The 25,403-nt window shown below is 41.1% G+C and overlaps 1 protein-coding gene across 1 annotated transcript in view; it reads left to right on the forward strand.

Annotated features, from left to right (window-relative positions):
* Nucleotides 1-1,856: 1,856 nt before the first annotated feature.
* Nucleotides 1,857-25,403, forward strand: part of CACNA1A (calcium voltage-gated channel subunit alpha1 A) — a 232,868-nt gene continuing 209,321 nt past the window's right edge. Inside the window, exon 1 of the mRNA XM_075272510.1 lies at nucleotides 1,857-2,521. Coding sequence (XP_075128611.1) covers nucleotides 2,275-2,521 — 247 coding nt within the window. The 5' untranslated portion in view covers nucleotides 1,857-2,274. The remainder of the gene's footprint in view (nucleotides 2,522-25,403) is intronic.

Genomic DNA, 25,403 nt, shown 5'->3' on the forward strand with positions numbered 1-25,403 from the left:
ACTGGCACACCGCTACCATTGCAGGGGCAGGGGGGAAGTGGAAGGGATAGAGAAACACACATAGACAGATAGAGAGATACTGAATAGTTAGAAATGAGGTGAAAGATCTCAGATGCAATGATAGATAAGCTACAATAGAACGATGAGACATGAGAGATACATACTCTACATAGAAATATATATAGGAGCTAGATATAAGATAGATACATATTACAGAGAGTGATCTATAGATCTATACTGGAGGGAGAGAGATACTGTAAATAGAATATATATATATAGGAGATACATATTACAGAGAATGATACATAGATATTAGCTGGATAGTTAGATATGAGGCAGATAGACATGACATGGATATGATCTATAGCTATATATTACAGAGACAGCTATTAATGGGTAGATAGATAGATAGATAGATAGATAGATAGATAGATAGATAGATAGGAGATGGATAGATAGATAGAGAGATAGGAGATAGATAGATACATAGGTAGATAAATAGATGGATAGATAGATAGATAGGAGATGGATGGATGGATAGATAGATAGATGGATAGATAGACAGACAGGATCCTGAGCTCAGTGATACATGTGCTGCAGTATACATTGCTGTGTTCCTGCAGGCAGCAGAGGGTTAAGCAGCTTGGTGCAGTGTCGCCATGTAGTGCACAGGCTGCTGCTCCTGTACTATGGTGAGGCGGTTCAGCACTTGGACAGCTCCCAGCCCAGACTGTAACGTGTGACACATCACTGCATAGCTCCCTATACACTTTCCCTCTTGCTCTCTAGCGCCCTCTGGAGCTGACCCTTAACTTCTTCCTAGTAAGAGTGTAGAGCAGTGTCTCTCCAGCACCTGTGCTGTATGGCAGCCCTGTCTAGGACCTTATCCATCACCCCCTTCTGTCACTTTCCACTTGGCTTGTCATATTCCTGTCCTCTCCCTCCCTCCCCCTCCCCACCTATAGAAACTCCTGTGTGGGTTTGGCAGGCCAGCTGCTGCAGTGATTGGCCTGAGGCTATCATGTGTAGATAGAGAGCCCAGGCAGGCAGGATGAATTACACCTCCACCTTTCTGCCCAGTCCATCTCCTGTAGGTGATCCATATTCTATAAGTCTATCCGGCTGCGTCCAGTCTCCTCCAATCTGGCCTCTTATGTCTCCCAATGGCCGATCCTAGGCAGACCTTTTAGTATTGCATAGGGCTGGGGGAGTGGTGGTGGTGGTGGTGGGGGGGAGTGGAGCTGAGGACTGCAGCATATCTCTCCCCTCCTTCTCTTCCAGTCTCTCCCCCCCTTCCCTGCTGCTGAATCCTTCTCCCTCTGCTACTGCTGTGAAGGATTGAGACTTAGCAGCCTTCTTCCCAGACTGGACACACATAGCAGCATCTTTATCTATAATAAGGGGAAGGGGGGTGCAGGGGATATAATGGAAGTGCCAAGGACCGCAGACGCCCCCACCAGCCCAACCCTCACCATTCCATTGCCAATCCATCAGTGACCCATAGTGAATGATTCCCCATTACCAAATGTCATTGTGGCTCAGTTGTGAGGTTCTCCAAGACTCCCCCATACTCTGAAGCCTGCCTTATCTCCCTCCTCTCGCTCTCACTCAGTTCCCCCCACCACCACCACCTCTCGCTCTCTCTTCCTATCACCCACAACCACCACCCCCCCCTTTCCAACCTCCTCCTCCTCCCACCGCCCCGGACAGATTGCAGGATCTTGAAAGATGCAGCTCTGAAAACGGCAGGTCTGAAAACGGCAGAGCGTGCAGGGGAGAGGGTCCGCACCGCAAGACCCCTCAGTCTTTTTTTTTTATTTTCATTTTGGTTTTTTTTTTTCTCCTCTTTTTTTATTATTGTTTTTTTCCTTTTTTTTAAAGAGACAAGTCCGGCAGCGAGGGAATGTGTGATCGCCCCCTGTTCTTACCCGTTACCTCTCTACATATATCTCTCCATTTGTTGCCTGCAGCCTGGACTTTCATGCATGAAGACCCTGTATAGAATTCTATCCGTATATAGGACTTGTTACTGGGTGTACGTGTCTTCTCCCTGCTCTGTATACTACTGTTAAGTTGAGAGATTCTCTCGGTATATTCTTGTATTTTCTATATGAGCACCTGTCTGCGGAGATACCTGAGGAGTGTGCAGTCATATCCGGGACGCTGCCTGTCTGGATGAGATGTGATGCTTTGCAGCGTCCTTACCTCTTCTTTTCCTACATCTTTTCCTTGCTCCTTGCTTTCCGGTAACCCGCGGACTTTGTCCCCGACATCATGGGGGCTCGCTTCGGGGACGAGGTGCCGGCCCGTGGTGGGGGAGGCGCAGGTCGTGGAAGTCGACAAGGTGGGCCCCCGGGGGCCCAACGGATCTACAAACAGTCAATGGCACAGAGGGCCCGAACTATGGCGCTGTACAACCCGATCCCAGTACGGCAGAACTGCTTTACCGTCAACCGTTCCCTCTTCCTCTTCAGCGAAGACAACGTGGTGAGGAAATACGCCAAAAAAATCACCGAATGGCCATATCCTTTCATTGCCATTGGGGTGCAATAGGCCATGCTGCACTGTAAGGGTTAAACATGGATGTAATGTTTGGTTATGTTTATATTGCTGCACCTAAACCATGGAGATAGACAGATCCATCTACTGGATGTGGATGTGTGTCCATTTCTATATGTGCATGTGTGTATAGAGGTCTGTAGTGTCCTGTGAGTCACTGCCATTTGTCTGTGTGTACATATAGTGAGATATGGACATCTGCTCTGTCCTATGTGTCCTACGTGTGGATAACAGTATTACCCTGTTCTATGTGGCACTGTTTCACTTCACAGAATATATATTGTAATCTGATGTATTCTATCTATCTATCTATCTATCTATCTATCTATCTATCTCCTATCTATCTATCTATCTATCTATCTATCTATCTATCTATCTATCTATCTATCTATCTATCTATCTCCTATCTATCTATCTCCTATCTATCTATCTATCTATCTCCTATCTATCTATCTATCTATCTATCTCCTATCTATCTATCTATCTATCTATCTATCTATCTATCTATCTATCTATCTCCTATCTATCTATCTATCTATTTTGATGGGTAGCATACACACAGATCACCGCTCTAGCTCTCATATTATATGGAATATATGTGGCTCTGTACAGGTATCTATACACACATGTAGTACATGTAGGTGAGCTTACCAGGACCTGCACAGTATGGAAGCTGTGTATACACACACACATATACTGTCTGGGCTATGGTAATAAATGTGCCAGTGAAATGGGCATCACTTTATCACTGCCCCCGTCATTCAGTGCTTATGTTTTCGTTGTCTATGAGCACTGGGCATAGCATATATAAAACATGTATGGTGCTATATATAGCACTGCAGTGCAATGCTCCATTAATAAATCCGCCTGATAATGCTGCATTCTCTGCACATATCCCTGAGGTTTACCAGCTGATGGGGATCATGGTAAATATAGTCCTGGTGAGGCTCTGTATAGGCTTGTGTGCTTGTCATGCATTGTATTTTATGGTGTACAGTGTATATGTACCCACTGCAGTGTGCAAGGTGCAGTCCCCCTGGTCATACCTGTGCTCTACATACATATAGGTGTACACTGGATTGTAGACGCAGTGCTTGTCATGTGGATTATGTATACCTGCACAGTACCCAGACATGTATACAGCAGAGAATTATTCAAGCCACCTATAACATGTAATATTATACACCTAAATGGAGACAGATAATATATAGGTGATGGATAGATATGGGATAGATAGATAGATAGATAGATAGATAGACAGCTAGATAGATAGGAGATAGATAGACATGATACAAGTGTATCTATCTATCTATCTATCTATCTATCTATCTATCATCTATCTATCTATCTATCTATCTATCTATCTATCTATCTATCTATCTATCTATCTCTCATATCTATCCATCTCCTATCTATCATATCTATCTATCTCATATCTATCTATCTATCTATCTATCTATCTATCTATCATCTATCTATCTATCTATCTATCTATCTATCTATCTATCTCCTATCTATCTATCTATCTATCTATCTATCATCTATCTATCTATCTATCTATCTATCTATCTATCTCCTATCTATCTATCTATCTATCTATCTATCTATCTATCTATCTATCTCCTATCTATCTATCTATCTATCTATCTATCTATCTCTCATATCTATCTATAGATCTATCTATCTATCTCCTATCTATCTATCTATCTATCTATCTATCTATCTATCTATCTATCTATCTATCTATCTATCTCCTATCTATCTATCTCCTATCTATCTATTTCCTATCTATCTATCTATCTCCTATCTATCTATCTATCTATCTCCTATCTATCTATCTATCTATCTATCTATCTCCTATCTATCTATTCATCCATCCTTCTTTCTATCTATACTTTTAAACCAACCAGCCTTTGCTATGCTAAATGGAAGTTCTCATATTCGGTGTCATATTGGGGTCTGAATTTTGGTAGTGACGTCTAGAGAAATCCACCCTTCAGGCTGTTTTCCTGGTGAAGTGTGATAGGAGCAGATAATGGTCAGCACTGGGGAGCTTTGCTGCAGACACACTGTAAGGCTGTGAGAACATAGCCCAGAGTGCTGATGTGGGGACTCACTGCTGTAATGGGATGAATGTGTATATAACATAGTATGCCACTGGCTATGTATCTCCACCAGCTTGTCAGAAGAGCTGGCAGTCTATGAGTTATAGAGGTGCAAAGGAGTGAACTGTAGCAAGGAAAAGAATGATTTCCTTCTCTCTGGCGCATGTTTCCTTGTACACGAATGACCATGTTGTCACATACTCCAATGGCTTGTGTGTATGAGCACCTGTCACTAAGATGGCTTCTAATAAATTGGGTCATCCACTATCTGCCCAGTGTAACCACTAAATGCTCCAGTGCCATTCAGTATCCAAAATATAGAATGCAATGGATGTCCAAAGTGTGCTCCACCCCTCATCCAGTCAGAAGCGCCAAGAGGGTATATGCAGTATACTGTAGACTCATCCGTACCATATCTACAAACTTAAGGATGTCCCAGCTCATCACAATGAGGGCATCTTGAGTGGTATGTAGTCCCCTCAGTTTTAGAATCGAAGAGCAATTATATCTAATGGCTGATCAAGATGATTAGAAATGGTCCCACCTGGATTATTGACCTATCAGGCCACCACCTCAGCCCACAAAACCAATCAGGCTGGTTGACATTGTGTGAATCCGACAGGATGGAGTACCAAGATGTGATTGGCCATTGCTTTGCCCAAGATTCAGTCAGCTAATGACCACTAGTTAGATCTAAAATTCAGTCAACCAATGGTTAATCCTAAACATTCAGCAGTAGGTCAGTAACTGGCTCGAAGACTCAGTAGACAAGTGGTTGATACAAGAGGCTTTAGGTTTCAAGTCGCTGACTTTTGGCCCTAAGATTGTGTTGTCCAGCGATTGGTTCCTCTGGTTGGCCTCAGTTATCTGGAAACAGCCAAGATTTGTTTCAACAATCTATAGTCACAAATATTTAGTTGGCCAGTTCTTGGTCCCAAGGTTGGGTTGGTTGGTGGATTGTCTGGTGCTTGGCTTCATCTGTGGTTGGCTCCATCGACTAGGTCACTTCGTCATCTGTGGGGTCTTTTACAGGAAATGGAAGATGATGACTTTACTCTGATAACACATATGATAATGTCTGAGAATATCTCCTTGGTCTCAGTAGGATCAATATTCACCATCGTGGTTGTTTCTAGGTATTCATGTGATATCATGAAGTGTACTGCTCGTCCTCTTCCTATGGGAATTCATCTGATACTATAGTCTGAGTGAAATGAACATCCAGGTTCGAAGTGCTGACTCCAAGTTCGATATATGGATAGTATAGTTCATATAGGTTTACCAAGGATTTTCGGAATAAGGTCCAAAGGAGAAGGGAGCGAGTCGTCATTCTCTTTCCCATTGACTTTGTAAACCTGGTTAGAGACTCTTCTCTACAATGGTGGACATTGAGCGTAGTAGAAGGGGTGGGGCTTGTTTTTGTCATATCATTTTATATTTCATGAGTTAGTGGTCTCCAACTTTGGTAAATCCATATCTGGTGTACGGGTCCCTGGAAAATAAATTAATCCCAAAGGGGAATTTTTTAAAAGTGGCAATTCTTACACCAGTCTTAATCCATTCCCCACCAGGCGCAAGACTTGCTAGAATTACTTAAGAGGCGCTGGCTTCTAGGATATTATAGTGCCTGGTTATAGATCTACACTAGTCTATGACTGCTGTAGATAGGTGCCATAATTCATGTTAATTTTCTAGTGGGAGTTATAGTAAATCTGATGGACCATTGTTTAAAAAGTGGCAATGGAGGAGCATTTTTGGCCACGTTCGAGGTGCAACTGGCTTAGTAATTTGGACCGAAGTTTTCCCAGAAAGCCAGCTATAAACCGTGCACATCCTGGCAGTAAGTGTTTGATCTCCCTATAGTGTCACCATTGGGGAAATTAAGCACAGTGCCCATTCAAGTCAAGGGGTTGCCTGTGTAATTGAGGATAGAACAAGTCCATCAGACTAAGAGACGCTCTTTGTATATTGTCTCCACTTTGGCCAAGTGATGACGCTCCTGAACAGATGGACCCCCTATACTAAGTTTAGGGTATATGAAACTAGGTTTACTAACCAATACAATCCCTTTAACCCTTGCTTACCAATGCCAAAATCTAGTGCTTATAGTTTTTAACAAGTGCTCCTTTGATGAAGCTTGTCTCGTTTGCTGGCGTATCTTGTGTGGCAAGTTGTTCATGTGGAATAGGCCGATTTGCAGTCCTGTCAGTTTATGTGACACATGTAAATAGTCACAGCGGCGAGAGGAGATGGAATTTATTGTCATGTCACAATGTTAAGTAAAATAAGTTCCATGCTTAACAACTTCTCCTATAAGTATATCCAAGTGTCCAGAAACTTCTGACCATACTGAGAGCGGATCTGACACAGGGTACTTCATATGACTACATGGGAGCTACACATGACGGCCCTCACGTGTCGTTCTTGCATCTATTACTATCTACCAATTGCACCATTGGTAGACACCAATGGTGCAATTGGTAGACAGTAATAGACGCACCCAGTGACATGGTTATTGGCACTTGACACCAGGCTGATCCATCTGATACTTGATGACTGGATCAGGACAATATTATGTGCACTGCAGACTACATCCACTGGTTCCTTGTTTTATCTGAATTTGGGGTAACACTACCTGTTATATTTGGCTCTTGTGCCATATTAAGTGTAGATGACTGATCATTGGCAACACTTTTGTGCGGGACCTCCTGTGAAGTTATTGTAATAAACCAGTATGAGTATATTGTAGGAGGTGAACCAAAGTATAAGTGGAGGCTCTCTACATACTATGATTCTGGTATTTGTTCACGACCCCTTTTTCAGATTGGTACCCATAGTACTCTGGGGACTATGTCATGTCAAAGCAGACTTCTCTAAAGAAGTTAGTTGCCCCCACCAAGCCCTGGTAAAATATACCACTACCACAAGGTAGTCATGAGCTCCATTGCAGAGTTTGCATTGTGGCCCAGGATCCATAAGTTACTCCTCTGGACTCCAGCACCCTTTATTGAAGCACCCATGGTAGACTCTGACAGCCGGGTTATGCGGCCCATTGCCTGCTGTCAGTACATGCTCCATTAACCTGACTTGAGTGCAATAACTGCTGAATGGGTTGTCTATAAGTGGGACGAATGCTGAAATACTTATCACAGTCCATGGACTGCAGTGGCACTGTTTCTATAATAAAAGCAGATCTGATCTCATACAACCCCTTTCAGCACAGACAGGCAATCGTCACAGTCACTATATACCAGAAGATGCCAGACCTTGATAGAGGAGAAAATTATATATATTATATATGTGCCCGCCCCATCCATTGTAGTGTAGTGTTGCGTCTAAGCTACTACACCAAAACAGACACCGTTGCACCAATTGGCCGCTTTCTCTTTTGACAGCCTCTGGCAACAGAAATTGCATACTGGGTCCACTGTGCATCGGGTCATATTATCTCCATCTGATATCTATTATTCATATGTTTACTTCAGATTCAACCTCACCCTGTAGCAGAAGCTAACTGGCAAATCTGTGTGCCCCTAAGCTAGGAATGGGAGATGTCACCAAGCAGGCGCTGTAGCATCACTTCATTAAGAGGCTCAATCGTATGACATGTCAAAGAGAGTCTGTCAGCAGGAAAATTTGGATCCAACTTATGACACTTTCTACACTTTCCAAAAATGCCATTCTTATTGCACATTACGGCTTCATTTTCATGGAAAATCTGGATTTAATTCATTTACAAAGTAGCTAAAAAGGGCTTTAGGGGCATTTCTTCCCCTGCCAGGGCTTCGCTCCCGAATCTTTATAACCACCTCCACCTGCCTCCCAATTCTGCCCCCCATTGCTTTCACCTTTCCTACTTTGTGACACCGTGCCTGCAGTTTGGGGCGGTTACCTGGAGCAATAAGAGTAACATGCTGATTTTACATGAACCCAAAGCAGCATGGCAGAAATAGAAAGACATCTTTGGAAAGTATAGAAGCTACCCTACAAGGTACTGCCATTAATGTGACACCATAAGTGGTACAGACAGGCTCCCCAGATTGTCACTGTCCATGGCTACAACAAGAGGGTGATGTCTGGTGGCATCCATGATTTGATGACCCAATTTGAGCGGCGCTGGTTGGTGTTTTGTTAAGAGGTCGGCAGGGTATGGCCGTTGCATAAGCTGAACGTGTTCATTTACTGTAGATCCTGAGAATTGCATTGCAGCTGCTTCAGTGAGCAGAACTAAATTAAAAAATAAAGCAAACTGCATTTGGTACTTTGCTGAGCTGTGCAGTATTGGTTCGCAGTCAGCTTTCTCTTTGATGGATGCTTCCTCCACTGGCTTTTCCTTCATCGTACTCACTGCTGCTTCTCTTATTCTTGGTTCAGTTCATGTGGTGGGGGAGGGGTAATACAATTTCTATACTGTATCATTGAAATATACCATGTACTAAATGTCACAAACATGTCTGCAAAGGTCAAGAGGCAGCGTGAAAGACTTTCCATACAACCACCTCTTGGACTGATGTTATCTTCCACTCAGAACTGAAACAATAACTTTTGCTAAATAATATCAAAACATAATAATTAATTTACAAAAAAACACAGAATCAGGAGAATTCTTATTAATCTTTTTATGAATGTGCCACCCAGAATGTAAGAGGAACAAGCTAGGATTCCATATTTATTTTAGCTGATCCCAAATTTTACTGATCCCCCTTCTGAGTAATTCACTAAATAACCTGTCAGTAGCTGTGGAAGAAGGGAAGTGACAACTACTCCAAACATATTTTGTTTCAGACAAGTGGTTGTCACTTTTCAATAACAATACAATAACTGCCGTGACAAATGACACATATGTACAAGAATATAACTGCTATAATACTGCTCCTATGTACAAGAATATAACTACTATAATACTGCTCCTATGTACAAGAATATAACTACTATAATACTACCTCCTATGTACAAGAATATAACTACTATAATACTCCCTCCTATGTACAAGTATATAACTACTATAATACTGCTCCTATGTACAAGAATATAACTACTATAATACTGCTCCTATGTACACAAATATAACTACTATAATACTACGATGTACACGAATATAACTACTATAATACTACCTCCTATGTACAAGAATATAACTACTATAATACTGCTCCTATGTACAAGAATATAACTACTATAATACTGCTCCTATGTACAAGAATATAACTACTATAATACTGCTCCTATGTACAAGAATATAACTACTATAATACTACTCCTATGTACAAGAATATAACATAATACTGCCCCCCTATGTACAAGAATATAACTACTATAATACTGCTCCTATGTACAAGAATATAACTACTATAATACTGCTCCTATGTACAAGAATATAAGTACTATAATACTACTCCTATGTACAGGAATATAACTACTATAATACTACTCCTATGTACAAGAATATAACTACTATAATACTGCCCCCTATATACAAGTATATAACTACTATAATACTACTCCTATGTACAAGAATATAACTACTATAATACTGCTCTTATGTATAAGAATATAACTACTATCATACTGCCTTCTATGTACAAGAATATTACTACAATAATACTGCTCCTATGTACTAGAATATAACTACTATAATACTACCTCCTATGTACAAGAATATAACTACTATAATACTTATCCTATGTACAAGAATATAACTACTATAATACTGCCTCCTATGTACAAGAATATAACTACTATAATACTTCTCCTATGTACAAGAATATAACTACTATAATTCTACTCCTATGTACAAGAATATAACTACTATAATACTACTCCTATGTACAAGAATATAACTACTATAATACTACTCCTATGTACAAGAATATAACTACTATAATACTGCTCCTATGTACAAGAATATAACTACTATAATACTACTCCTATGTACAAGAATATAACTACTATAATACTGCTCCTATGTACAAGAATATAACTACTATAATACTGCCGCTATGTACAAGAATATAACTACTATAATACTACTCCTATGTACAAGAATATAACTACTATAATACTGCTCATATGTACAAGAATATAACTACTATAATACTGCTCCTATGTACATGTATTGGTGTCATGCAAACACCGATGCAGTTGGTGTATGACGTTAATCTCTATTGCGACCCACCCTGGGCCCACTGACTCTTGGGGGCCATCTCAGTACCACCGCCCCAACCCCCCCACCCCTCTGCTAGCTACACCTCTGGGTATAGGTATGTATGGGTGTATAAGCAGGTCAGTGTAAGATATATATAGGTGTATAGGCAGAGCTGGATACAAGTATATATGGGTGTATAGGCAGAGCAGTGCAAAATATATATTGGTGTATACAGAGCTGGATACAGTTATATATGGGTGCACAGACAGAGAAATGTACAGTTATATATGGATGTATAGGCAGAGCAGGGTACAGGTTTATATGAGTGTATAAACAAAGCAGGCTTCAGGTATATACAGGTGTATATATGACAATGCAGGGTACAGGTATATATGGGTGTATAGACAAAGCAGGCTTCAGGTATATACAGGTGTATATATGACAATGCAGGGTACAGGTATATATAGGTGTTATGGGATATATATATATGGATGGATCTGGTGTATGTGTGTGTATTATTTGTAGGGCTCTTGCAGATATGCTGCAGTATCACTCGGCTCCTGGTATTCCCTCTCTCCTCGCCCCCACACTCTTCCATTATTTGGCAGCCTCGCTGGTACTGGCTTCGGCTCACATATTGGAGCATCCTCCAGTCTGAGCGACCGCAGCTGCTGCCCTGTGTTTCCAGCACACAGTGTCTCATTAACAATGTGCCTCATTATAGCTGCTGTCTCCCATGTAAATTACTGTATTATATTATATCCCAAATATGTCATATCATAGGATCACATCAGTGCCGCAGCCCTATACAATTAGAACCATGTCTGGGAAGAATTTGTATAGGACATATCTATCAGTGCTCTATAACCTTATATACTGTATGATGTCTATAGAGGATGGGTATAGCTTACACGCTGTTTGGGCATCCACTGGACATATGAGGCCCAAAGGGGATAAATGTAAAGTTCGGCATCTGGGAACTGCTAATCCGCATGCTACATACTGTATGTAACACAAGGGGGGTCACTGCTGGAGAAGGATCTAGGTGTGGATCTTAGGCTAAATAACAGTATACAATGTCAGCGGCTTCTATAGTGAGCGGGGTAGTGTCATATATTAAGAGAGCTCTGGATTTAAAGGGGTTGTCCGAGATCATTTCTTATTTTTATGTTAGGCCAGGAAAGGTGAAAAAAAATAAAACCGCACTCACTCACCTGTCCACGATAATCCGGTGTCTCCCAACAAGGACGAGTTCTGCTGCTCCGTTGCCTTGTTTTGCTGGAAGTTCCCGCCGCACTGTGACATCCTGTGTCCTTTCCTTAGGCCGCTGATTGGTCTCAGTTGTCATGTGACGCAGAAAAGGTACAAAGGAGGGTCACAAAGTTTGTAAGGAGCATGGAGAAGCTCAGTTATGAGGAGAGGGAAAGAGTGGAGATAAGCGAGTACTATTCGAAACGGTAGTTTCGGCAGTTTCGAATAGCACGCACCCATAGGAATGAATGGACGCAGCCAGCACGCAGGGGGTTAAGCGGCAGGACACCAGCCCCGGCCTCGTTACGGCCGGCTCCATTCATTGCTATGGGTGCGTGCTATTCGAAACTGCCGTTTCGAACAGTACTCACTCATCTCTAGTAATGAGTAAAATTTGTTTAGTTTTGAGAAAAGATTTAAAGAGGAGATCTGATAAACCTATATAAATAGTCCATACATGAAGTATGAGGAAAAGCTAAAATCTCCTTAAAAGACAAGGGGGCACTCCCTTTGTCTGGAGAAAAATTTCTTGAGAGACAATAAGGCTTCATCACTGTAGGAACTGTGAATCTGTGGAATAGCCTACCCAAGGAGCTGGTTCTATATTGTAAGAACTGTGAATCTGTGGAATAACTTACATAAGGAGCTGGTTCTAGGCTGTAGGGACTGTGAATTTGTGGAATAACCTGCCCCAGGAGATGGTTCTATATTGTAAGGACTCTGAATCTGTAGAACAGCTTATCCCAGGAGCTGATCCTGTAATGTAGGGAGTGTGAATCTGTGGAATAACCTAACCCAAGAGCTGGTTCTATACTGTCAGGATTGTGAGTCTGGAATAGCCTACCCCAGGAGCTGCTAATAGATTGTAAGGCCTGTGAATTTGTGGAACGGCTTTCCTCAGGAGCTGGTTATATACTATAGGGATTGTAAAACTGTGTAATAGCCTACTCTAGGACCTAGTTATATACTATAGGGATTGTAAATCTGTGGAATAGCCTACTCTGGGACCTAGTTATATACCATAGGGACTGTGAATCTGTGGAATAACCTATACCAGGAGCTTGATCTATATTGTATAGACTGTGAATCTGTGGAATAACCTATACCAGGAGCTTGTTCTATATTGTATAGGCTGTGAATCTGTGGAATACCCCAGTCGCTGGTCACAGCAGGCAGCTCCAAAAAAAGGCTTCACACAGGGTTTTTTGGTCAGGCTCAAAAAACCGCCTCCCATTGAATTCAAGGGGTTCCTTTTTCCGCGAGCAGGAACAAACCACAGAAAGGGCAGCTCGCTTCTTTTTGTATGCCGCCGCTCACGGAAAAAAGTAAGCTAGCGGTCTACATAGACCTCTATTGTGAGGGGGCGGATTATGACTTGGATTCAGCGCCAAAATCTGCCCCCTCTTGCCCCGTGTGAACTATCCCTTATTGGAACATTACACAGATAAGTCTCACCATTATAACCCAATATAGGACCTACATACTCCATGATGCTGTACAAAGGCAAACACAATCTGATTAAGCTAATGACACACAAACACTTGTTCTGTTCATGTCTTTATTGAGCACAATGAATACAGTGCAGGGAGAAAAAGTAAGTGAACCCTTGAATGTAATAAGCTATGGATCTAATTTAGCAACAGTCACCTCCACCAAACATTTGAGCAGAAATTTTAGACCGTTCGTTCCTGCAAAAGTTTTTCAGTTCATCCATATTTCTGGGACGCCTCGTGTGCAGCTCCATCTTCTGGTCCTGTCTCAACACCTCAGGGCAGGACTTTGACTTTGAACCCCCCCTCCACCCAACGTCTATGCCCTGGCGCTTACCTGACCATGACCTCAAGCAGAAGACTGTCCTCGATGGTTGGCTTACACACACAGCACATCCTTCTGAGCTACACTGTTTCGTAATTCTCATTGATGTCTATGGCAGATATTGAGACAGCTCAGAGCTACACTGTTTCTGTAAAGCTCAGACATCACTGCCAGTCTGGTCAACAAGGTCCTTGTCAGGTAAGAGCCTGGACATGGAGGCTGAGGTTCATAGGTGCAGTGACGCACATCTATCCTGTGGATATGTCATAAATGTCCTTTTGCAGGACGACCCCTTTAATTATCTACATTTGTAGACAATTCATGTGACTGTGGCGTGATATGCACACAAGTCTTTCGCTATGGTTTTGTAGACACTTCCATTTTTGTGCACCTCTATTACAAATCCTCTGAAAGTTTATTGCCTCAAGTCATGGTTCACGCAAATGTTTCTTGAGAAGAACGGTTTAGTCAGGAACTAAGTTTTGTGTGTCTTTAGTTAGGCAGCATTCACACTGAGTAACGCTGGCGTTTTTTGTGCTTATTTTGGCACGTAGCGCCGCGTAAACGGCGCGTTTACGCCGCGCTATTTTGCGGTAGCGTTGTACGGCGCAAATGCTACCGCAAACGCTACGTGCCAAGATAAACACAAAAACCGCCAGCGTTACTCAGTGTGAATGCTGCCTTAATGTGCAAAACATCCTGAAACCCAGACTATTAGGGGGCATTCACACGGAGTAACGCCGGGCATGTATTACAGCCGTACACGCCGGCGTTACGGCAGACTGCCGAACACTTCCCATTCACTTCAATGGGAGCGCTCGTAAACGCCGCTGTTACGAGTGCTCCCATTGAAGTGAATGGGAAGTGTTTGGCAGTCTGCCGCCATAACGCTGGCGTGTACGGCTGTGATACACATCCGGCGTTACTCCGTGTGAATGCCCCCCTTAGGGAGCCTTCACACGGAGTAAACGCACATGTATTTTTGCAAAATACACGTGTAAAAATAAGACTCCGGGTAAGTTCACACGGAGTAACGTGCAGCGTGATGTGGCATATATACGGCGTGTGAGACTTTGCGCGCCGTAAAAGCTACCATTGATTTCAATGGGAGCCTGGATCGTATACGCCAGCAAAATCACAGCCGCAAAATAACGCGGCGCATACGATCCTAACTCCCAATGAAATCAATGGGAGCGTATATGGTGCGCAAAGTCTCACACGCTGTATACGTGCCACATCACGCTGCACGTTACTCCGTATGAACTTACCCTAAAAAATATCATTGAAGTCAATGGGAGTCTTATTTTTACATGTGTATTTTGCAAAAATACACGTGCGTTTACTCCGTGTAAAGGCTCCCTTAGGGTAAGTTCACAAGGGGTTTTTTTGTACAGGAAACTGAGGAGGAGGCTGCCTCAGGTTCCGGACTAAAAACCGGGTAGTCACGACTGAAAGCTGATGCACTGCACCGGCATCCAGCTGCACACTCCGCTCCAGATTAGGCCCAAATGAATGGACCTAGTCCGGAGGAGGGAGTGTCTTCAAGCCGAATCGCGAGGCGACTCCACCTGAAGAATGAGCACCTCACTTCTTTTTTCCGGGAGCTGGAAGAAATGGCTCCCAGAAAAAAACTCCTGAGCAGCTCTCATTGATTTGAAAGGGATCCGTCTTTTTGGTCAGGGTTTTGAGGTGGATATGCTGACCAAAAATCTCTGTGTGAACTTAACCTCACGCTCATGTCTTTAACTGAAACACCTTTTGCCAATTAGATTTTGGTGTGGTCAATAACACAGGGGTTCACTTACTTTCTCTCCCTGTACTGTAGATGTTTTCTCAATATAATTCAGGAGGAATTTAGTTTGTTATGCCATAATTGTGAAAATCTAATTAAATTTTATTGAGGAAACAAAACAGAAATTTGGAAAATCCGAAGGGTTCACTTTCTTTATCTGTAACTGTATACATGCCCATATATACAGTATCTATTTATACCTATCTATACACCCATACTGTCTGCCTTTGCAATATAGGATATAATATAGGGTCTCCAGAGGACACATAACATACAGACTCCATGTCTTGGAAGATTTGAACCTTCATTGATGCCGAGCCAACCACATTCTCAGTAACATAAAGGCTCCAATAACACTAGAAATTATTTGCTATGTGTCATCCTTTAGAGTTGGTGATACTTATCATTCCTACTATGGTGCAGCACTTGGTTATATCATAAATGATTGTTATATTAAAGTGCTGTGTATAGTTGGTGACATTCGGAAGAGTTCCTATTCTGTGCTGCCTAGTGGTGCTCTCATCTGATGTAGCGGTACTATACACTATTACTACTGTATATTATGTATCTGGGGATACGATAACAGCCAGCCATATTGCAGTATCTCGCAGCAGTGGTGACAGTATGAACAGTTATTATATTTTAGTATCTGATGGAGTTGGTGATACTATAAACCGTTACTATATCTCAGTATATTATGATGGTGTAAACGGTATAGCAGTAGTGATACTATAAACTGTTACTATATCTCAGTATATTATGATGGTGTAAACTGTATAGCAGTAGTGAGGCTAGGAACTGTTACTATATTGCAATAAAATATAGAACTGGTAATACTACAGACCGATACTATACTGTAGTATCATATGGTGTAACAACACTATAAACGGATACGTTACCCCAGTGCGTAGTGATCAAAACTGCTGTATGTTGTGTAGCTGATGATACTATACATTGTACGAGACAGGAGCGAACACTATTCGAATCAGCCGTTTCGAATAGCACGCTCCCATAGAAATGAATGGAAGCAGCCATTCATTTCTATGGGAGCGTGCTATTTGAAACGGCTGATTGAAACGGCTGATTTGAATAGTGTTCGCTCAATTCTACATTATACTAAACTGCTGTATCTGGTGTAGCCGATGATACTATGAGCTGTTACTGTATCACAGTATCTAATGTATCGGATGATACTATGAGCTGTTACTGTATCACAGTATCTAATGTATCGGATGATACTATGAGCTGTTACTGTATCACAGTATCTAATGTATCGGATGATACTATGAGCTGTTATTGTATCGCAGTATCTAATGTAGCAGATGATACTATGAGCTGTTATTGTATCGCAGTATCTAATGTATCGGATGATACTATGAGCTGTTATTGTATCGCAGTATCTAATGTAGCGGATTATACTATGAGTTGTTACTGTATCGCAGTATCTAATGTAGCGGATGATACTATGAGCTGTTACTGTATCGCAGTATCTAATGTATCGGATGATAATATGAGCTGTTATTGTATCGCAGTATTTAATGTAGCAGATGATACTATGAGTTGTTACTGTATCGCAGTATCTAATGTAGTGGATGATACTATGAGCTGTTATTGTATCGCAGTATCTAATGTAGCAGATGATACTATGAGCTGTTAGGCCGGGTTCACACGGAGTATTCTGGCTCGTCATTTGGTACGTAGACGCCGCGGGAGGATTTGCGGGCCGTATACGCTCCCATTATTTTCAATGGGAGCCGGTACCGTACAAGCGGCGTGATTTTGCGGACGTGATTTTGCGGCGGCCGCAGAATAGCGCCGCGTGTACGGTACCGGCTCCCATTGAAAACAATGGGAGTGTATATGGCCCGCAAGTCCTCCCGCGGCATCTACGTACCAAATGACGAGCCAGAATACTCTGTGTGAACCCGGCCTTATTGTATCGCAGAATCTAATGTAGCGGATGATACTATGAGCTGTTATTGTATCGCAGTATCTAATGTAGCAGATGATACTATGAGCTGTTACTGTATCGCAGTATCTAATGTATCGGATGATACTATGAGCTGTTATTGTATCGCAGTATCTAATGTAGCAGATGATACTATGAGCTGTTATTGTATCGCAGTATCTAATGTAGCTGATAATACTATGAGCTGTTATTGTATCGCAGTATCTAATGTATCGGATGATACTATGAGCTGTTATTGTATCGCAGTATCTAATGTATCGGATGATAATATGAGCTGTTACTGTATCGCAGTATCTAATGTAGCAGATGATACTATGAGCTGTTACTGTATCGCAGTATCTAATGTAGCTGATAATACTATGAGCTGTTATTGTATCGCAGTATCTAATGTAGCCGATGATACTATGAGCTGTTATTGTATCACAGTTTCTAATGTAACTGATAATACTATGAGCTGTTACTGTATCGCAGTATCTAATGTAGCGGATGATACTATGAGCTGTTACTGTATCGCAGTATCTAATGTAGCTGATAATACTATGAGCTGTTATTGCATTGCAGTATCTAATGTAGCGGATGATACTCTGAGCTGTTACTGTATCGCAGTATCTAATGTAGCTGATAATACTATGAACTGTTATTGTATCGCAGTATCTAATGTAGCAGATGATACTCTGAGCTGTTACTGTATCGCAGTATCTAATGTAGCTGATAATACTATGAACTGTTATTGTATCGCAGTATCTAATGTAGCAGATGATACTCTGAGCTGTTATTGTATCGCAGTATCTAAAGTATCGGATGATACTATGAGCTGATATTGTATCACAGTACCTAATGTAAGAGATGACACTACGAGCTGTTATTGTATCGCAGTACCTAATGTAGCGGATGATACTATGAGCTGTTATTGTATCGCAGTATCTAATGTAGCGGATGATACTATGACCTGTTACTGTATCGCAGTATATAATGAAGTTGATAATACTATGAGCTGTTACTGTATCGCAGTATCTAATGTATCGGATGATACTATGAGCTGATACTGTATCGCAGTATCTAATGTATCGGATGATACTATGAGCTGTTACTGTATCACAGTATCTAATGCAGCAGATGTTACTATGAGCTGTTAGTGGCCACTCATGATATATACCTCAGCGGCTATCGATACTATTGCTATGTGTATATAATGTCCACATACGGTGTATAAAGGACTCCAGTGCTGAGGTCCTTTCTAGCATTAGCTTAATCCATGTGCATTCCATTGTATGTAAATACTTAAAGAGACCACGTACCATCTGCTGCACTTCAGTTTTACCCAGTCAGTTTGTATTTGTAGATTCCCCTTCTAATGTCCATCTTTTATATATGTGTATGATGTAATAAATAAAATTATGACAAGTTTATTGACCTAAACTGGATGTGTAGTATATTCCTTTTATACTAAGTGTCATACTCACGATTGCTTTTCTTGTGGATATTTATGCCCCAGTGTCATTCGGGCGCACAACAAGGGTTGTGACAACAGATGAGTTAGGGGACTTTGAGAAGGGAGAGGGGTGGGGTGTTGGGAGTGAGGAGGTTGCCGGTCCAGTGGGGGACGCGGGAATGGGGAGGCCTGGGCAGGTAAACCCGGGGCCTCTGGAAGGGGGACGGGGACAGGGCCGTCACAGCGCCCACATATGGAATGGGGCACATGGCTTGCCGCGGGAGGGGGGCCCTCATAGGCACCCCGGTAATTGGCCTGGGGCTTGGTGAGGCTGGGGGCACAGGTTGGTGGGGGGAAAGGTGACACAGGGTCTGGGGGGGGGGGGGTAAGGGGTCACTGGGTAGAAAAGACAGGGAAGGGGGCATGGGATGGTGGGAAAAAGGGGGCACGGGGTAGGTAACACGAAGGAAGGGGGCATGGGGTTGGGGGGGAAGGGAACATAGGGCTACGGGGGGAAAAGGGGCACGAGGTAGGAGAAAGAAGCGAGCATATGAGGGAGTGGGTAGGAAAAAAGGGGGTTGGCGGTCGCCAGGGGGGAGGTGAGGAAAAGGGAGCCGCTATGGACACAAGGCAAAGGAAGAAGCCTGCACGGCGCTACAGGTGGGTTGCGCAGGGGGTCAGGGTTCCGCGGACGAAGTCACGAGTACTGCTAGTGATACTATAAGCTGTTATTGAATGTAATGTAGCAGATGATACTATGAGCTGTTACTGTATCGCAGTATCTAATGTATCGGATGATACTATGAGCTGTTATTGTATCGCAGTATGTAATGTAGCGGATGATACTATGAGCTGTTATTGTATCGCAGTATCTAATGTATCGGATGATACTATGAGCTGTTATTGTATCGCAGTATGTAATGTAGCGGATGATACTATGAGCTGTTATTGTATCGCAGTATGTAATGTAGCGGATGATACTATGAGCTGTTACTGTATCGCAGTATCTAATGTAGCGGATGATACTATGTGTTGTTACTGTATCGCAGTATCTAATGTATCGGATGATACTATGAGCTGTTATTGTATCGCAGTGTCTAATGTAGTGGATGATACTATGAGCTATTACTGTATCGCAGTATCTAATGTAGCCGATGATACTATGAGCTGTTATTGTATCGCAGTATCTAATGTAGCGGATGATACTATGAGCTGTTACTGTATCGCAGTATCTAATGTAGCAGATGATACTATGAGCTGTTATTGTATCGCAGTATCTAATGTATCGGATGATACTATGAGCTGTTACTGTATCGCAGTATCTAATGTAGTTGATAATATTATGAGCTGATACTGTATCGCAGTACCTAATGTAGCCGATGATACTATGAGCTATTACTTGTTTGTTTTTTTTATTTATTTATTTTTTTTCTTTAAATGTAGATTGTGAGCCCCACATAGGGCTCACAATGTACATTTTCCCCTATCAGTATGTCTTTGGAATACGGGATGGAAATCCATGCAAACACGGGGAGAACATACAAACTCCTTGCAGATGGTTTTTTGCCTTTGGCAGGATTTGAACACCAGGACTCCAGCGCTGCAAGGCTGCAGTGCTAACCACTGAGCCACCGTGTGGCCCCTTACTATGAGCTATTACTGTATCGCGGTATCCATTGTAGCGGATGATACCATGAGCTGTTATTGTATCGCAGTATCTAATGTAGCGGATGATACTATGAGCTGTTATTGTATCGCAGTATCTATTGTAGCGGATGATACTATGAGCTGTTACTGTATCGCAGAATCTAATGTAGTGGATGATACTATGAGCTGTTACTGTATCGCAGTATCTAATGTAGCTGATAAAACTATGAGCTGTTATTGTATCGCAGTATCTAATGTAGCGGATGATACTATGAGCTGTTACCCTATCACAGTATCTAATGTAGCGGATGATAATATGAGCTGTTACTGTATCGCAGTATCTAATGTATCGGATGATACTATGAACTGTTACTGTATCGCAGTATCTAATGTATCGGATGATACTATGAACTGTTACTGTATCGCAGTATCTAATGTATCGGATGATACTATGAACTGTTACTGTATCGCAGTATCTAATGTATCGGATGATACTATGAGCTGTTACTGTATCGCAGTATCTAATGTATAGGATTATACTATGAGCTGTTACTGAATCGCAGTATCTAATGTAGCGGATGATACTATGAGTTGTTACTGTATCGCAGTATCTAATGTAGTTGATAATATTATAAGCGGTTACTGTATCGCAGAATCTAATGTAGTAGATGATTCTATAATTTTTTATTGTATCGCAGTATCTAATGTATCGGATTATACTATGAACTGTTACTGTATCGCAGTATCTAATGTATCGGATGATAATATGAGCTGTTACTGTATCGCAGTATCTAATGTAGCAGATGATAATATGAGCTGTTATTGTATCGCAGTATCTAATGTAGATGATTATACTATGAGCTGTTACTGTATCGCAATATCTAATGTAGCCGATGATACTATGAGTGGTTATTGTATCGCAGTATCTAATGTAGCAGATGATTCTATGAGCTGTTACTGTATCGCAGTATCTAATGTATCGGATGATAATATGAGCTGTTTCTGTATCGCAGTATCTAATGTAGAGGATGATACTATGAGTTGTTACTGTATCGCAGTATCTAATGTAGCAGATGATACTATGAGCTGTTACTGTATCGCAGTATCTAATGTAGCGGATGATACTATGAGCTTTTACTGTATCGCAGTATCTAATGTAGCGGATGATACTATGAGTTGTTACTGTATCGCAGTATCTAATGTAGCAGATGATACTATGAGCTGTTACTGTATCGCAGTATCTAATGTAGCGGATGATACTATGAGCTTTTACTGTATCGCAGTATCTAATGTAGCGGATGATACTATAAGTTGTTATTGTATCGTAGTATCTAATGTATCGGATGATACTATGAGTTGTAACTGTATCGCAGTATCTAATATAGCAGATGATTCTATGATTTGTTACTGTATCGCAGTATCTAATGTAGCAGATGATACTATGAGCTGTTACCCTATCGCAGTATGTAATGAAGCCGATGATACTATGAGCTGATACTGTATCGCAGTATCTAATGTATCGGATGATACTATGAGCTGTTACCGTGTTGCAGTTTCTAACCTAGCGGATGATACTATGAGTTGTTACTGTATCGCAGTATCTAAAGTAGCAGATGATACTATGAGCTGTTATTGTATCACAGTATCTAATGTAGCAGATGATACTATGAGTTGTTACTGTAACGCAGTATCTAATGTAGCGGATGATACTATGAGCTGTTATTGTATCGCAGTATCTAATGTAGCGGATGATACTATGAGCTGTTATTGTATCGCAGTATCTAATGTAGCGGATGATACTATGAGTTGTTATTGTATCGCAGTATCTAATGTAGCGGATGATACTATGAGCTGTTATTGTATCGCAGTATCTAATGTAGCCGATGATACTATGAGCTGTTATTGTATCGCAGTATCTAATGTAGCCGATGATACTATGAGCTGTTATTGTATCGCAGTATCTAATGTAGCAGATGATACTATGAGTTGTTACTGTATCGCAGTATCTAATGTAGCAGTTGATACTATGAGCTGTTACCGTGTCGCAGTTTCTAACCTAGCGGATGATACTATGAGTTGTTACTGTATCGCAGTATCTAATGTAGCAGATGATACTATGAGTTGTTACTGTATCGCAGTATCTACTGTATCGGATGATATTATGAGTTGTTACTGTATCGCAGTATCTAATGTATCGGTTGATACTATGAGCTGTTACTGTATCGCAGTATCTAATGTAGCAGATGATACTATGACCTGTTACTGTATCGCAGTATCTACTGTATCGGATGATACTATGAGTTGTTACTGTATTGCAATATCTAATGTATCGGATGATACTATGAGCTGTTATTGTATCGCAGTATCTAATGTAGCGGATGATACTATGAGCTGTTACTGTATCGCAGTATCTAATGTAGCAGATGACACTATGAGCTGTTTCTGTATCGCAGTATCTAATGTAGCGGATGATACTATGAGCTGTTACTGTATCGCAGTATCTATTGTAGCTGATAACATTATGAGCTGTTACTGTATCGCAGTATCTAATGTAGCAGATGATACTATGAGCTGTTTCTGTATCGCAGTATCTAATGTAGCAGATTATACTATGAGTTGTTACTGTATTGCAGTATCTAATGTAGCAGATGATTCTATGAGCTGTTACTTTATCGCAGTATCTAATGTAGCAGATGATACTATGAGTTGTTACTGTATCGCAGTATCTAATGTAGCAGATGATACTATGAGCTGTTACTGTATCGCAGTATCTAATGTAGCGGATGATACTATGTGTTGCTACTGTATCGCAGTATCTAATGTAGCAGATGATACTATGTGTTGTTACTGTATCGCAGTATCTAATGTAGCGGATGATACTATGAGCTGTTACTGTATCGCAGTATCTAATGTATCGGATGATACTATGAGCTGTTATTGTATCGCAGTATCTAATGTAGTGGATAATACTATGAGCTGTTATTGTATCGCAGTATCTAATGTAGCGGATGATACTATGTGTTGTTACTGTATCGCAGTATCTAATGTATCGGTTGATACTATGAGCTGTTACTGTATCGCAGTATCTAATGTAGCAGATGATACTATGAGTTGTTACTGTATCGCAGTATCTACTGTATCGGATGATACTATGAGTTGTTACTGTATTGCAATATCTAATTTAGCAGATGATACTATGAGTTGTTACTGTATCGCAGTATGTAATGTAGCAGATGATACTATGAGCTGTTTCTGTATCGCAGTATGTAATGTAGCAGATGATACTATGAGCTGTTTCTGTATCGCAGTATCTAATGTAGCGGATTATACTATGAGTTGTTACTGTATCGCAGTATCTATTGTAGCTGATAACATTATGAGCTGTTACTGTATCGCAGTATCTAATGTAGTGGATGATACTATGAGCTGTTATTGTATCGCAGTATCGAATGTATCGGATGATACTATGAGCTGTTATTGTATCGCAGTATCTAATGTAGCAGATTATACTATGAGTTGTTACTGTATCGCAGTATCTAATGTAGCAGATGATTCTATGAGCTGTTACTGTATCGCAGTATCTAATGTAGCAGATGATTCTATGAGCTGTTACTGTATCGCAGTATCTAATGTAGCAGATGATACTATGAGTTGTTACTGTATCGCAGTATCTAATGTAGCAGATGATACTATGAGCTGTTATTGTATCGCAGTATCTAATGTAGTAGATGATACTATGAGCTGTTATTGTATCGCAGTATCTAATGTAGCAGATGATACTATGAGCTGTTACTTTATCGCAGTGTCTAATGTAGCAGATGATACTATGAGTTGTTACTGTATTGCAGTATCTAATGTAGCAGATAATACTATGAGCTGTTATTGTATTGCAGTATCTAATGTATCGGATGATACTATGAGCTGTTATTGTATCGCAGTATCTAATGTAGCGGATGATACTATGAACTGTTACTGTATCGCAGTATCTAATGTATCGGATGATACTATGAGCTGTTATTGTATCGCAGTATTTAATGTAGTAGATGATACTATGACCTGTTATTGTATCGCAGTATCTAATGTAGCGGATGATACTATGTGTTGCTACTGTATCGCAGTATCTAATGTAGCAGATGATACTATGAGCTGTTATTGTATCGCAGTATCTATTGTAGCGGATGATACTATGAGTTGTTACTGTATCGCAGTATCTACTGTATCGGATGATACTATGAGTTGTTACTGTATTGCAGTATGTAATGTAGCAGATGATACTATGAGCTGTTTCTGTATCGCAGTATCTAATGTAGCGGATGATACTATGAGCTGTTACTGTATCGCAGTATGTAATGTAGCAGATGATACTATGAGCTGTTTCTGTATCGCAGTATCTAATGTAGCGGATGATACTATGAGCTGTTATTGTTTCGCAGTATCTAATGTAGTGGATGATACTATGAGTTGTTATTGAATCGCAGTATCCAATGTAGCTGATAATACTATGAGCTGTTATTGTATCGCAGTATCTAATGTAGCAGATGATACTATGAGCTGTTACTGTATCGCAGTATCTAATGTAGCGGATGATACTATGAGCTGTTATTGTTTCGCAGTATCTAATGTAGTGGATGATACTATGAGTTGTTATTGAATCGCAGTATCCAATGTAGCTGATAATACTATGAGCT

Source organism: Leptodactylus fuscus, chromosome 5, assembly GCF_031893055.1.
Source record: "Leptodactylus fuscus isolate aLepFus1 chromosome 5, aLepFus1.hap2, whole genome shotgun sequence".
In the NCBI taxonomy this organism is placed as follows: Eukaryota; Metazoa; Chordata; class Amphibia; order Anura; family Leptodactylidae; genus Leptodactylus; species Leptodactylus fuscus.